The sequence below is a fragment of the Echiichthys vipera genome (genome assembly GCF_963691815.1).
Source record: "Echiichthys vipera genome assembly, chromosome: 17".
Classification (NCBI taxonomy): domain Eukaryota; kingdom Metazoa; phylum Chordata; class Actinopteri; order Perciformes; family Trachinidae; genus Echiichthys; species Echiichthys vipera.
In genome coordinates this window covers 14,557,670-14,573,353 of record NC_139842.1, presented here as the reverse complement: position 1 = coordinate 14,573,353, position 15,684 = coordinate 14,557,670, and the positions used below count along the sequence as shown (strand labels likewise).

The window sequence follows — 15,684 nt, the reverse complement described above, 5'->3', positions numbered from 1 at the left end:
TTGATCGCACGTTTTTCTGCCGTACGTTCGTTTGATAAATGAGGGCCAATGTGTTTCAGCTTAAGTGCAAACAGATCATGCGTGACAAAAACATACAATAAGAGGGTATTACATTTATAAAAACATTAAAAAGATAGCATACAACAGTTATCACAATGAAAATGAAATAAAATAATAAAGTGTTGTTATTATTATTACTTTTAAAAGGATTTAATAAAAACAACAATGGTGATCCTGTGGTAGAGAATTCCAGAGAGTAGGACCTTTATGACTGAAGGCATCGTGATTTATAATTTATTCTAGGTAGGTATTTGTTCAGTGCTTAGTTTAACTTAATGAATGTGGCACAAAAGCAAAATATTCAAAATCAGGTGTCATAGTTACACCCAGAATATACAGCTTAAAACTCTTAAATACCTCCCAGAACATAGCCATCGTTTATTTTGCTATAATTGTGCATTTCCAATTAATTGTTTGAAGCCGCTGCCACCTATTACACATACACATCTGGCATGTAAAGAATGAAATATTTGCATCAAAGGCAACATAGAAAAGCTCTGACCAACACCCTTACAGGAATTGTCTCCTTTGGCAGAAGTGTGTCCCCACCAGCAGAGCAAACATTCAAGCAGTGAAAAATAGAGAAAGATGCTAGCCTCAGGGTATAAGTGACTATAGAACTACAAATAACAAGGAAAATAGAATACTGATGTAGAAAATGTTGAAAGGGCTAGTTTGAATGGTTACAGAGAAATGTCTGTTATTCAATTTTTGTTTATGTATGCTATACAGCTAAAGCTTTTTCTTCTGCTCTCAGTGTCTATATAGCTAGTTTCCCAGAGTACACCAAGGCAATGATAGATCATTTGCTATCCATGAAGATCAACCACTGGGATAGGTAAGCACTTTTATTTCTCTGTCTTAATTAATGTCACCAGATATCATTGTGTTGGTATAGTATTATTAAACACATTATTATTATTATTGAACACATTACTATATTCTTTATGTGTGTTTTGAAGTGTGATCCGAGAGCTTGCCACTAAAGCACTCCACAACCTGACACCTCAAGCACCTGAGTATATGGCAACGGAAGGTAAACAATGTCACCTTACCTGTTACACAGGCAATGGAGAAAGCGAACTGCTCTTAAAAAATACCTTTTATGAAATTGACTGAAACGTATAATTATTTCTAACAAATACATATAGACCATGTTGTCTTTGGTTGGTTTCAGTTTTGCCGCAGCTGTTGCCCATAGCGGTGGGTATTGACCTCCATGGTCGCCACGGAGCCATCCTGGCATGTGCAGAGATCACACATGCTCTGTACAAACTGGGCCTTCAGACCAACAGGTAGACTTTAAGAACCCAGTTGATGAAACATTAAGCCAGGGGAAGATCTCCTAAAACTTGTACTGATCACTGCTACTGTACTGTGAAGGCTTTGAAACTATATGTGGCTCAACAAACAAGAACAGAATATATCTGTTGACGGTGCAGCTACTATCAAAAACAAAATGTGTAATAACAAATGGAATTCAACAATGAGAAGTGAAACATTAAATAATTAGTATTTCTGTTCTATGAATTGTTGCTTTGGACATGAATGAGTCTCATATCTTGTCTTCCTGTATTTGTCTACAGGACTGTGAAGGACATCATTTCTTCAGAATGTGTGGACGCATTAAAAAACATTCACCAAATGGTATGTGACCCAAAATGTTGCTTCATGTTGAATAAACCAGTCAAAATGTCCTCTCATGCTGATGCTCATTTGTTGACTTACTTACAGCTACATGACAGAAAACAGTACAGGTAGGCTGAAAGGACCTATTTAATTTTTCATTAGCAGTATGTTAAAATCAGAATATTCTTTTGGCCTTTTAATTAAAATATTGCTTTTGTTTATAGGGGGTTTGGTGGCGTACTAATGAGGCCAGCAAGTAAGTCTGATGGCAAATGAGAAAATGGCTTTTACAAAGAAATGCATTGGTTTTAATAAGTTGCTGCAAGAATTATGATGAAAGACAAAGAGGGCAATGCTATTTTCTCATAGTACAGGAAATGTGATCAGTTCTGTATTTTCTACAGTGTGCAGTCTTATTGAAAAGCTGTCCCTGTCCAAAATGTCTTTTAAGAATGACCCTGTAATCGGTAAGTTAATTCTTGCTATTATGTTTTTAAATGTTTGTATTTCATCCAACATCATAGCTCAAAGTCTCTCTTATATTGCGACACTGTTTTTCAGCTGGCTGGCAATGGCTTATTGACGACACCATAAAGACTCTTTATCTCGTTTCTAGTGGTGTGAAGGATAGCATTATGGTGAGCCTTTCTGTATAAACCTAGAAGCAACATCTTGGATCAAAGAGTATGCAAAGTCCCCTTTTTCACCAATTAAATACTAGTTAAATGTTACATGTCATAAACAAATAATTGCAGATCTTTCAAAACTGTGGAATTGGAAGACTGCCACTATTTGTTAGAACACTGCTTTCCATTTAGAATCACTTTGTCTCAATCACTTTCAATGTTTACTACTCATCTACCTGCATCCTCCTTCGTCTGCAGGCTGCCGTGGTAGCAGCCTTGTCCAGCCTGTGTGAGGAGTACTACCAGGCCGAGCCGGGCCAGGCAGACTCACAAAAGCAGGGTGAGATGAATTTTATGTTAAACAGTAGTTCCACTAGTTGGAGCAGGTTGTCCTTCAACTGCAAGATTGGTGGTTCAATCCAAGGCTCCTCCTGCCCACATGTCCAAGTGTTCTTGGGCAAGACTGAGCCCCAAATTGCTCTGGTTGGCAAGCACCTTGAATGGTAGCTTGTTGCCATCAGTGTGAGTGTGTTAAAATTGTAAAATACGTTGGATAAAATGGCTATATAAATGCAGTCCATTTACCTGCAGATGTCCTGGTATCCCAGTACATCGAAGGGCTGAAGAATCCGCAGATGCTCACTCGTTGTGGATCTGCCCTTGCCCTCGGCTGTCTGCCAAGATTTATGATCCATAGCAAACTGAAGCAGGTGTGTTTGGAGGATGTGCACATTTTCTAATGTTTTACATCTCACCGCCTCAGTATTTAGATATGACTGTATTGCGTGTGTGTGTTTTTCTGTGTTAGATCCTTGAAGGCCTCCAGCAGATGTGCACTGTCAGCCAGAAGGAGGGGAATTTAACAGAGGCGAGGAGAGATGCAGTCAGAGCAATTGCTCAGTGAGTATTTATAAACAATTTTACCTATTCCCTCTGTAGTCATATTATTATTTCATTTAGTTTTTAAGGTTCAGACTTATGTTGTAAAGGCCCCTCTGTCTCTGCTCTGTTCTTTGTCTTGCCTGTCTGTTAGCGGATCTGTGTAGTTGTGTAGGCAGTAATGCTAGAATAAACATTTGACTGACTATACCTGCATGACCTGAATGACGTGTCCATCCATTTCTTTTGGTTTACAACTTTTTTATCTTTCTTCAAAACTGTTATTTTTATCCCATCATTTCCCCAGTTCATCAGACGATGTAATTATTCTGGTAGAGTCTTTTTTGATATGTTTCCCTGTTTCCATCAGACTGTGTGTGACGGCTGGTGTTTGCGCCCACGGCTCCCCAGATTCTGTTCTCTGCTCGGAGAATGTTGCAGATGTGTATGGCACTCTGCTCAACAGCATGAATGACTACACGACAGACAGCAGAGGAGATGTAGGTGCTTGGTGAGTTCTTCCTCATCAACCCACATAAGTAAACATTCAATGCTCACAAATAGACACGCTCTTTTAATACGCCTCAGGGATTAGGAATGCTCCCCTGCCTGAGGCCTCTGGTGTTTTTGTGTCCCTCCACCTAGGGACATGAAGACATGACATACTGTCTCACTAGTAGCCTGAGGCCATGCTTACCGTCTCGTCAGGAATGTCACCAGGCTTGTCACCAGGCTCGTCACTTGTTGTGTCCTCACAACATGGGATGGGCTGCTATTTTCACGCTTTCTCACATTCTTCTTTTTTTTCCTTCATTCTTTCTCTTAAATCATTTTTTCTCCTTGTTTACACACAGACGCACACTTATCTCTCCTGTTGTTGTTTTCTCATTTTTATACCAGAGGTTTTTTATTTTTTTAAGAGCCCACACCCCCATGTGGACAGGTTTCTCTCCACTGTGCACCTGTTTTAGGGTGTGGCTTTTGAATGACTGCCCTGATTAACATTTCACATAAACAAATTATGTCCTGCAGCCATGAAGCTTATTTGACTGTAAAACTGTCAAATCTACTGATATTGAAAGGGTGCATCATTTGCTGTGTTTATCATAAAAGAATATTGTAAGGAGTTTCAGCTTTTAATAAGTCATTGAGAACATAATGACCCATGTCAGTGAATGCGAGATAGATCCAAGCCCATGTCACTGTAACCATAAAGTCTTTACTCTCTCTGTGATGTGCCCAGGGTAAGAGAGGCAGCGATGACTAGTCTGATGGATGTGACTATGCTGGTGGTCTGCAGTGCTCCAGAGATCCTTTTGCCGGACCTGTGAGTAACAAAAAGCCAACTCTGATTTACACCAACTCTTGCCTCTTTTCCCCCCTCACCATTCATCTAGAGAAACTCCACGCTGTGTTTCACTTCACTAGCAGGTGACCATAAAAGTTGAAATGTCAGTCGATCTCAGACTTGTTTGTTCAGTGGCTTTGGTGTTGCCAAGGTGTGGCCACACCTCAGCCTAAGTCATCTCAGTTGGATCATGCAGGTTTTGTGATTATAATAAAGGAGCAGCATAACATTTACTTTTGCCTATCGATTGGACGCTAGTTGATCATGGTAGAATTCACACCCAGCGTTGCCTTTGGGCTTATTGTTAGTATAAGATTGAGTCATTAATGTCAATTGTTTGTAATCTTTTATCTTTGTCACCAAACCATAGAACCTTAAAAGGTGCTGAATTCTGTGACTGTTCGAAAACAATAGCCAATTTGATGAAGTTTAGTAAAGTTTTAGTGACGATTAAGTGGAATAAAATGACATAGATGGTCTTTATTTCTTTCTGTTCTGTATACAGGGTGAAGTGTATGATGTGCTGCCTGGCCCAGCAAGCAGCAGAGAAGATTGACCGCTACAGAGCCCACGCTGGTAATGTCTTCCTCCGCGTCCTCCACTGCACTGAACCTGCAGTACCTCACATACCCCACCGAGAGGAGCTGTTGAGCATTTTTCCTGTGTGAGTCACACCTGCCCTCAACGTGCAGCTCATCCAGCCTCATTACAAGCTCTATCAGTTGCAGTTAACCGGTCTTATTTGACAGACTGTTTTGTGTGTTTTAGTAGATATACATAAAATATAACATATTTGATGTGGAACAATTGTTTGCATAGCAACTCTGGATATTTGTCGATCCTTGACTCCAATTTTTATGTCTTTCAGTGAGACTACAACCACTCTGAACTGGAATGCTCCATCCCAAGCTTACCAGTATATCACCCAGCTGCTTGGACTGGCCCATTATCAGTACCACATACTGCTGGGCCTCACTGTGTCTGTGGGAGGGATCACCGAGTCCACAGTAGGTCATCCGTAATGGGAGGAGTAGAATAATGTCAAATCAGAGCAGTATAATGTGCAAACGGATGACACAGACACAAGAGTCTCTGAATGCGTTGATGAATATAAACTATATGCGACTCAGTCACAAGATCTCAACCCAATCAAATACATTTTGAAAGAATTGTTTTCCAGCCCCCCAGCAGTTTGTACAATCTATGAAAAGGAGCCTGACTGTTTGTTGTTGGATAGTGGTAAATCCTGCTGTCAGTAATGAGTTGGCAAAGTCAGTCCTTGATTGCTTTTTATTCAGAAAAAAATTAGGCCAACAGAGGGAGCCATGTGTCTAATGAAGTCTACTCAAGCCTCTAAACTGTAATCCCATATTCTCTCTAGAATGCCCAACTTTCATTGAAATATTAAAATCACAGATTCAAGCTTTGTTACATACTTATCTCCACCCTGTCTCTGTTCACAATACCGCGGCTAACAACTGAGCTTGAAGAGTTGATCTAGACTTATCCAGAACAAATTGATCCAACGGGTCCCTTGTGGTACTGGCAAGTGAGAATTTGCAATCAGTGCTAAATATCAGCTTAAAAGCATGTCTGATACTTTCCACTGACCCCTTGCACAATATCACTTGGGAGGCTCAGCAGGGGGCCCAAACTCAGGTTGCTCAAGTTCTCCCTCCTCCTCTGGTATGACCTAACTTGTTGAAACCACTCACTCTGAATATGTCCTGCTGACAAAGATTTGTGATGGTTAGGTTATATTTAATTTTTAGTATTTGTGGATTTAATTAAATAAAAACAAGTTTAAAGCCTGTAATAACAGTAGTGAGGTTGAACTCGTGCCGACAGAGGCTGTAAACGCATTCCCTTAGAGACGATCTGACACTTATCTCTTGCTCTTCCAGCCTTTCTTTGCCACAGATACATCCTCCATCCATCCAGAGTTGTGAAGGACTGATATGTTTGTACAGGATTGCATGCAGGAAACTGAGCCAATACTGCATCAATACACAGGCCAAGATTACAATTCTCACACCACAGGAATATATTCACACAGGCCAGAGAGCAATGGAGCATCTATTAACTTTCCAGGAACTGTCTTGAAGGCCAGCCTTTATGTAGAGAGATCATCAGGCCATGCAAAAGTCAAGCAGCAGAAACTGTCATAGTCCCAAGACTGAGAAACCTAATTATATACCGAGTGTAACCAAGGGTTTCACAGTATTTATGTGTATTATTTCTGTTTATATGAATTCTAAATGCTCGAAAAAAACCTTTAACCATATTTTGTATGTTAGTGTAGATGTGGAAATCAACTTTGTTTACCTTTAGCACATGGGGTTGCTATGTATTGTTGCTATGGTGCAAGTGTCAAGATTCGACACTTCCTGCAGCCTGATGATATCATCATTTTTACTGTTGTTCTTTCCAAGGCTGCTTAAGGTCACACTCACTTGCTAATAAGCACACAGTCATTTTGTTATCACACATGGTTCACAGGTCATAGAAATCCTTGAAAGGTTGTGAATTTGAGGGAGCAGAAAAATCAAGTCCTTAAAAGTTATTGAAAATAGACATAAATAAAAATGGGTAGTTAAAAGTGCTTAGATTTTGGGATTTTTTGTTTATATAACATTAGTAAATAGACTATGTTCTGCTGTCTGCATGTGTCTTATGCAGTTGAGTCCCAGAGTCTGAAATGTTCTAACATGGCAATGTTATTGAACAGGTAATCATACAATATGAAGAAAATCTCTCCCTTACTCTACAACAAATAGCCTATATTTAAGACTGTGGTGGTATATACAGTCTCTCACCACAATGACTGGGAATTTTAGTCCACCGTTTTCACCATTAGCATCACATTAACTGCTGCTCTCTGCTGCTACCTTTCAGGTGCATTTTTCTTCTCAGTCGTTGTTTGACTATCTTAGAGGAATCCAGGAAAACAGTGCTGCTCTGACACAGTTTGCAGATACGTTGCTGAGCATCTTCAGAGACAATCTCCGCAAAGACAGGTATAAACAAACACCCCCCCCCCCCTCTTTTTTTCTTGCTACATGTATTACTTCAGGCCCTTCCATTTTAGTCTGTGAAATCAGCCTCATCTTTTTGAAATGTCTTCTTAAACTTGTTTTTTTATTTTAAGAGTGAATTGTTCTTTACAATCAGCTGTGTGTTGACATATTTGTGTTTTACTTTCATGTTGTGCTTTCCTAACACATGATTGTGTATTATTACTGTTGATGGAACATTTTTGTTTTTACCCACTCATCTGTGTTCGAAAAGCACTATATACTATTTATGTAGAATGGACTTCCAGTTAATTTTCACTTTATCGGTACATTAAGGGATTCAGTATTAACAAACACACTTACAAGCCACCAGAAAAACGGTTTATTATGGACTTAACATAATGTATTCTCTCTGTGACTTCAGTGACAGCTTTCTCTTTTCCCCTTTATAGGGTGTCTATTCCTTTTCTCAAGATGCTCAATCAGATGCTTGCTAACAGCTGCTTTGAAATCTTCACCACACAAGAGAAGTGAGTGTTGCGACAGCTTTGTTTAATATAATAAATTTGTATGATATGTGTGAGAGCTGACATTTTTCTGTCTTTGTTTTCTAAGTCATCAGTTCTGTGTGGACCTTTTGGGTCTTTGCAAAGAGTTCAAGAAGACCAAAGATATCTCCAAGCTGCGCGCCTGCGTTTCTGTGTAAGTCTCCATCCATTATTGTCAAGTTATATACTAGACTGAGGCGGAAAACATTATCCATGTTGATTGTGCTGTCTGGTGTTTCACAGTTTCTGTGGGCTGATCCAGTTCCAGGGTGAGGTGAGGAAGAAAGTTTTGTCCCAGCTGCTGATGCTACTCTGCCATTCATTTCCTGTGGTAAGTTCACTAGACAATAATACTCACAAATCCTTAATAGATGAATAAAACAACTAACAAGCTGTCTTTCACCATTTTTAAAACATTACAGCCACTCTGGTTTATGGTACGAAATCTACACTCGCCAAATGCCAGTGTAAAGTCCTCGTTATCCTGCAGAAATTGCCTGCAATATTGTAATGCATTATTGTTTTTAGCCCCACTGACAGTGTAGCTCGAGGAGTAACAATGTCAGTTGTTTGGTCCACCACTTTAAGAGATATCGCAACAAATATACAATGAATTGTACTGCAATTTATGGTCCTCAGATGATTAACCCGAATCACTTTGGTGATCCCCTGACTTTGTCATCTAGTGTCACCATGAGGTTGACATTTGGGATATTAAGTGAAATGGCTTGACAACTCTTGGACAGATCAACATGACATTTGGTTAGGACATTCAAGTTCAAAGTTAGAATTTGTCCACTGCTTTGCATTATGACTTAAAACAATACAAATCAACCTCAACTGTAATTTTTGTTTACTGCTAATTAGCAAATGTTTGCATGCTAACATGCTTAACTAGGATGGTAGTTTTTCCACAGTGCTGGAACAGCTCTGGAGTATTGTCGGGCTACAGGAGTTAACAATTTTAGAATAATGGAAACATGCTCTGGCTTGTTAGTATTTCTTTAAATCAATCACAATTGTCTTTGGCAGCGCTATGCCCCGGATGCAGAGAGATAGCATGACATGAGAGATAGCATGACATAGGAGATAGTGAAAGGGGCAGAGAAGGAGAAATGGGCAGGTTGTCAGGCTTTATCCCAGCATTGTACATCCGGCAAACCAGTCTGCTAAATTGGTGAACAGGGTAAACATTATAACTGCTCAACATGAGCACGTTACCATTATCATTCTGAGTATGTTAGCATGCTTAAGTCTGCATTGTGGTCAGTACAGCTTTACAAAGCCACCAGCATGGCTGTAGACATTTTGTTTACTTGGCTTTGTGCTTCGTGTGTTCCTCTCTTACAACCGTAGATGAGAAAGACCACGGCCAGCCAGATGTACGAGATGCTGCTGACCTACGATGATGTCATAGACCCAGAAGTGTTGGATGACGTCATGACCTTACTAAGTGATACTAATTGGTTGGTGGTCACATTGGATGCAGTTGTTTATTATTCCTTTCGTATAAAACACTTTTGGTATGTACGTGACACGTTTTTCATTCCAGGGAGAGTGACCTAGCCACGGTTCGAACCCACAGGAATCAGCTTTGTGATTTGTTGGGAGTATCCAGGCCACAGTTGGTTACCAAGGTAACCAGGATTTCTGTCGGCAAACGTCAAACATTTTAAGTTGCATCACTTTGTTGGACTGAGTTAACCCCGACTACTCTCTTTCAGCAGTAAAGCCTGATCACCTAAGGCTGTGAAAACCAGCTGCAAATCATGAAGATGGACATCATGCTATCAGAATTAAGAATGGATCTGCTCTTCTAAAGCTGCCCTGTATCGGTTGGTCTGCCCATCTGACAAAAAACAACACATGGAATGAAACTCAATCTGATGATTTTACACCACAATAAATGTAGAAAAACTTGACAAGTCCTACTTATCCTTTCTTGAATATACGTATAAGTCTAATACAACACAGATCTGATATCAGAGAAGATCTTGGTACAGCATGAATGCATGGACACAGCCATACTGTGAAGTACAGAATGATCATTTCAGCTCTAACGTCATTCAGAATCATGCATGATCACACCATCTTGTAGGAGTCATAACAATTTCCTGTGTAACTATCTGTTCAGAAGGCTGGAGTCAGGAATATCTACAAGGTCTACATCTTATCTTAACCTCCAAACACAGAGTCTCCTCACATGCATTGTATCTAGATAGTAAAGGAATATGAGTCCTCTGAACATCACTCAGTGGTCACGAAAACGTCATCATTAATCATTTTCTCCCACAGTTATTATTACTATTAAATGCTTTCACACAGAATGATTGTAACAGCTGCATTAGATCAAAAGCTCTGACTGAAAAAAAATCCATCACACTCTCAATTACTTGTGCTCACTTTGTTAATGATGTTTCCACCCTTTGGTCCTTGTCTGATGAAGTTGCTGAATAAGAAGAATTATGAATATTATTAGTAAAGTGAGTGAAAATAATTAATAGTGTGCTGGATTTATTTTCCTCTCCGTTATGTTTTTACAACTTCTAAACCCAAAGCTTTCATTCTAGTTTTCTGTGCAACACCTTTCTCACATCTCCCATTCAGGTCACAGTCTAGTGAGACCATGGAACTTGTTCCACTGGAGTTGTTTACTTGTAACCCGTATCTGGAACAACACAGATAGGTGAAATCGAAACTATAGTCTGCTTAGACTCCAGGGAAATGTTGCCATTTAGCCGTTTTGGCACAAACTGCGGAATGTCACTGGGGCTCTGCTTCCCCTTGGGTCCCATGCAGACCTACTTTTTCTGCATCAGTGGAGGTGCCAGGGATTGGAGGAGTCCCAGGCCTGATAGTGGAGCCTCCCTTGTTGTGTGTGGAACAGAGCCTTTCTCATTAGAGTCTGATAGTGGCCACATTGTCTCAACCAGTTTCCCTGTCTCACACTGACAAAGACACAAATGTTGCATTATTTTATAATTGAGGGGTTTCTGATCACTTATCCTACATTGCAGAAACTCCCCATGGCTAGTAATCACTATATTGCATTACATTTATCTGTAATATGATTAATTTAACAAGGTCTATCCTTTCCCATGGAAACTGGCGTCTATATGAACTCTCATAAAACCGGGTAGAAAAAGGGGTGTTATTTTTATCCCATGTGTTCGGCTTTCTGTATTTCAGCAGCTCTTGTAATTGTGTTCATGCTGCCAAATAATTTGTAACATCTGGTGATGATTGCCTAGTTATTCTTTTACAGTTTAAATCAGTGAAGTTTATTCCAAAGACCATTTAAATGGGTCTTCACTTGTGGTTTTACTTCAAATTTCCAATAACTTGTTTAAAAATGGAACACTTAATTGTATTATTATAAGTATGGAAACTCTGGAACAAAAAAATGCCGGTGTATATATATATAAAAAATGCTTGTTTATTTCTGTGGTAATTACTAAAATTAAATCTTCACCATTACGCTTGTATGATTGAACATTAAACATGATTAAACATACATTTGGTGTAAAGAAGATCGTGTGTGGACCTTATTCAGTAGGTTCAGCCATCACAACGATCAGTCATATTGTTATTTGTCTTACCGCTATCTTGTCTAATAACTGTTGAGTTAGTGTCTCTGACAAGTGGCTTTGTTAGCCTCACACTATGTTTATTTCCAAGGCCACATTCACTCTTACCCTCTATGGGTGTTGTTGAATTTGTCTGGCTAGTCCAATATTGCTGCAGCCCATAATTCGACTTTAATTAATTCTCAGCCAGATGGAAATTCCTGTAGTTTCTAATGAAAGAAATGGTGTGTTTCTCTCAGGGTCGGATTGATGGTAAAGCAAGCAGCTTTGCTACAGTGCTCAGGATAGAGAGGAATGCTAATAATTCTAAAAGGCTTACAGTTTGCTGGCAGTAGCCATGGCAATTCTTCACGTACAATGGTGGCCTTTTAGAGGAGTGGGGAAGGGAGGGGGCTGCTCGCTCATTGACTCAGTTTGGTGTGATATTAGGAAAGACCTCTTTGCACTTTCCACTGTTCTGGTTATTACGAGATTAAGTGGTACCCATAGCAGTTTGCCCAAGTTAACGATTATAGTTTGGCGAGGGCAGTCGTGCTTTGACATCTGTCCATATAGAAGATGGTCAGGTTGTCTACTGAATTAATATTTATTCTGCTTAAATATTTTTCTTTTATACATAGTTATGACTACAGTCTTACCCCTGCAATTAAAGATATGTTCTTACTCATATTATAAACTAAAGTATATAATTTCTCTCAGATCGTTGCAATATTTCCCAAACATAGAGCGGATTATAGACCCATCGGAGCTCATGATTTGTATCACAGTTCTTCCTTGTGTGCCCTGGAGGACAATGTGAGTGCTTGTGCATTTTTCCAGTAAATGAAGTCATGCACTGTTGGAAGGCTTGTTACTGTTATTACTCAGGAGAATAAAAAATGTGTTTCTAATTTGCCTCATGATCCACTGATTGATATATCAACATCACAGAAGCATTAATAATTAAAATCACTTCCCCTTTCACAATCAATGACCTGACTGGTGGACAGGCAAATATCACACGGATTACCCTCCATATAACCTTGGGTTTATTCATTAATTTTCTCGATCCTTCAAATACTTTCTGGCTTAAGGGAAGCTAGAGGCCAACACTGAGCAAATGCCAGGGAGACTATCTTTTAAAACAAAGATGCACGACTGTGAGACAGCACTGCTATATTGAAACAATAAATATAGTATTCAAATCTAATATTTAGTTTTATATCACAATAGCAATAACATATGTGACATATCATCGGTTACAACTCTGATGTTATGAAGATTGCCCACTTTCATATTTAGGTTTTTCCAAAAAACACTTTGCCCCTAGTTCTGGTTAAACAGAAATAGTCTTGAGTTCAGCTTCTCTGTGTTCTATACACTAAAGCTTTTACTGTATTTTCAGAGGCATAGCCTTGAGACTGAGCTGTTGTCTTTTGAGAGAGTTTATTATTCCCAGGTGTTACTCCTGCTGGGACTTCCTGTGTATGCCCTCAGCACCTGGTGAAGGAGCAACAACCCTCCTCCAGCTTGTTAGTCAGATTCATTAGTGGAGCTCAGGCCTTAATTGCCCTAAATTTATGGAGTGGGGGTACTGAGGAGCAGCTGTTACAACTAGATTGGCTTTGAGTTCAGGACTCCTTACAACCCTCCAAATGAAGTTTAAACATATTATTATAGACTGATTTTTATGGTCTTCTTGTCATTCTTTTTGAGTGATAGTAGTTATTGTCTCACATCTAGTATGTGATTTGAAAGATGAGCTGTAGACAGAAAAGTCACTGTGTGTTCTGCGTCGGATCAGACAGGTCTTTCTCCACAATCAAGTGATCATCAGTATGCAGTGGCTAAGCCATACAAAGTTAAGCATTTAAAGCAAAAGCTTGTCCTGAAAATGAAGTGGAAAAGAAAAAAAAGCATAAACTACTAAATGTTATTGCTGTCGTGGTTTTCAACTGTAAAGAAAACTTCAGGAAACAAAGTTTCTAGCAGAAATGACTGAATATGATCATTATATGACTGATAGAAATAGCAGAGATACGGTAATTACATGATTGATAGAAATAGCAGAAATGCTATAATTATGAATATGACAGCTGATGCGGTCTCTCTCCAGGAAACCAAAGTCTTTATAAGTTTCCAAAAGCCCATAATCAGCAGTACACCAGGCATGCGCCCGCTGCCTCAGAAATTACCACGTTGTTTGGAATTATAGTCATTTGGAAATGGAGGCAGCTGGAGGAGTTTGGGAATGTGGGTTAATTGCTAAGCCTCTGTCCTTTTATAGACCACAGGTTAATGGGCAGTGTGTTTTTGTATATCAATAGCACACTAACATTCTTAGAAATAATTTGGCTAATTGAATATAAATGTCATATTCAGCTGTTGACCTCTGTTACTTTGCTTTTCATTTCCTATTTGAAACAAGGCCAATTAGAAGTGTATCTAACTGGATTGGGCAAGCCTGACAGTCTTATAGTCTTAATGTTTTCTTCCATTGTGTTTTGGTAATTTTTGTTTTAAAATAATGGGTGCTTTGTATATGCTCTGACCACCTTATCGCAGCATTCGTGCTGCACATAAGAAAATGTAGTTTAGACCTGATCAACAGTGTTTGTGTTTTCTGAGGACTGGCTGGCCTTGTTGAATAGCAGGCAGCCTCCAATTAGCCTTCCCTCCGTTGTTTCTGTTGTTCTGGAGGAGTCTGAAAGCCATTATCTGCTCCAGCTCCTCCCAGACTCTATATGCACCATTCATTTCAAATTTACAATATTTGTAATATGTGTGTATACAATGTTGATTCAATATGACGTTTGATTGGCCCACTGCTGCAGCAGCTACAACCCATAAAGTCTATGGCGTGGTTAAGTCAAGCGCCGTGTATTTGACAGGGTTGGCAGGTCATCGTGCCAAGATGCTTCCGTTCACATGAGTATCGAATGAAGTAGGAATGAAAGGTATCAAATAAAGTACTTTATTGGTATCGGTATCACTGTAAAGGCACTGGTATTGGTACTGGTATCGTCATTTTTTTAAACGATACCCAGCCCTGGTTAAAAGTGAGGAACTGATACTCTTGCTTTATCATTGTGGGAGTGAGAGGAAAAGCTGCCGGCCGCCAGCTGGCCTGTTGGGGTTAAAATGATATCAAGAGGCCTGCTGAGAGTTACTTGCTGCCCCCTGGGAAATCTTTTTCTTTGTGTTGTGTATGTTTGATGAAAGAAGCTGAGGTCTTAGCATAGAGTTGTCATGGTCTTTCTGCTGGATATGATTTGTTGTTAATGTTTCACAGTAGCCTCATCATGGGTATAATAAGACTAAATTTAGCCTTGAAGATGTGCTGTTTTTTCATCCATCCTGCCTTACAATGTACCTCCGCTTCCTCATTGTCATCACTCTGGCCTTGGATGAACCTCTAGACTTTGTTTGCGGCCCCGTGTGTGGAGGCTGTGTGCTGTTGCTCTGTGTTGATGTATGCTCGGAGAGTGACTTCAGGAGATAGCTCAGACGTCAGGGGCCTGGCTCGCCTCTTGTTTGGACGGTGGCCAAAATGAGCTCATCCGTGACAGCGAATCCAGCTGTTTGGTCGTAGGAGTGCTATTCTTTCTCGACCTCTGCACCCGGCCCTGAACCCAGGAGCTGGCTGGTGTGAGGATGGGGGTGAGTGTGAGTGTGACACCGTTCCCAGAAGCTCCAGCAGCAACTGACCACTGGCAGCCTGCCGCCCCCTCGGCGCCTGCTAAGCAGCACGGCCTCAGGCCTCTGCCGTTCCCTACGGAGAGGCCCAGTTTGTTCTGGACACACGCCAGTACTGAGCAGCAGGGGGCATGGCCAGGTCAGCTCTCAGGGGTGGTCTTGTAGTCTGTGTGTGTGAATGTACGTGCGATGCGTTTGGAGCCGTAATGATTAGCTTGTGTTTTGTTTTTCTGTGATTCTATTATTTTTGCTTTAGTGTTAAGCATTCGGGCTGTAAGATCTCTCTGTCTTTGTGGAGCCCCCAGTGTGTCCTGGGAA

General features: G+C 40.1%; 1 protein-coding gene across 1 annotated transcript in view; it reads left to right on the top strand.

Moving 5' to 3' along the window:
- Positions 1-15,684, top strand: part of tbcd (tubulin folding cofactor D) — a gene marked incomplete at its 3' end in the record, with an annotated part of 34,472 nt that overhangs the window by 18,069 nt on the left and 719 nt on the right. Inside the window, exons 18-39 of the mRNA XM_083931259.1 lie at positions 818-898; positions 1,023-1,096; positions 1,238-1,355; positions 1,647-1,707; positions 1,795-1,817; positions 1,914-1,945; positions 2,094-2,156; positions 2,251-2,327; positions 2,574-2,655; positions 2,907-3,025; positions 3,124-3,215; positions 3,565-3,705; positions 4,438-4,521; positions 5,048-5,206; positions 5,411-5,549; positions 7,438-7,559; positions 8,009-8,086; positions 8,172-8,258; positions 8,348-8,435; positions 9,461-9,570; positions 9,657-9,741; positions 15,359-15,505. Of these exons, the coding sequence (XP_083787385.1) occupies positions 818-898; positions 1,023-1,096; positions 1,238-1,355; positions 1,647-1,707; positions 1,795-1,817; positions 1,914-1,945; positions 2,094-2,156; positions 2,251-2,327; positions 2,574-2,655; positions 2,907-3,025; positions 3,124-3,215; positions 3,565-3,705; positions 4,438-4,521; positions 5,048-5,206; positions 5,411-5,549; positions 7,438-7,559; positions 8,009-8,086; positions 8,172-8,258; positions 8,348-8,435; positions 9,461-9,570; positions 9,657-9,741; positions 15,359-15,505 (2,062 nt within the window). The remainder of the gene's footprint in view (positions 1-817; positions 899-1,022; positions 1,097-1,237; positions 1,356-1,646; positions 1,708-1,794; positions 1,818-1,913; positions 1,946-2,093; positions 2,157-2,250; positions 2,328-2,573; positions 2,656-2,906; positions 3,026-3,123; positions 3,216-3,564; positions 3,706-4,437; positions 4,522-5,047; positions 5,207-5,410; positions 5,550-7,437; positions 7,560-8,008; positions 8,087-8,171; positions 8,259-8,347; positions 8,436-9,460; positions 9,571-9,656; positions 9,742-15,358; positions 15,506-15,684) is intronic.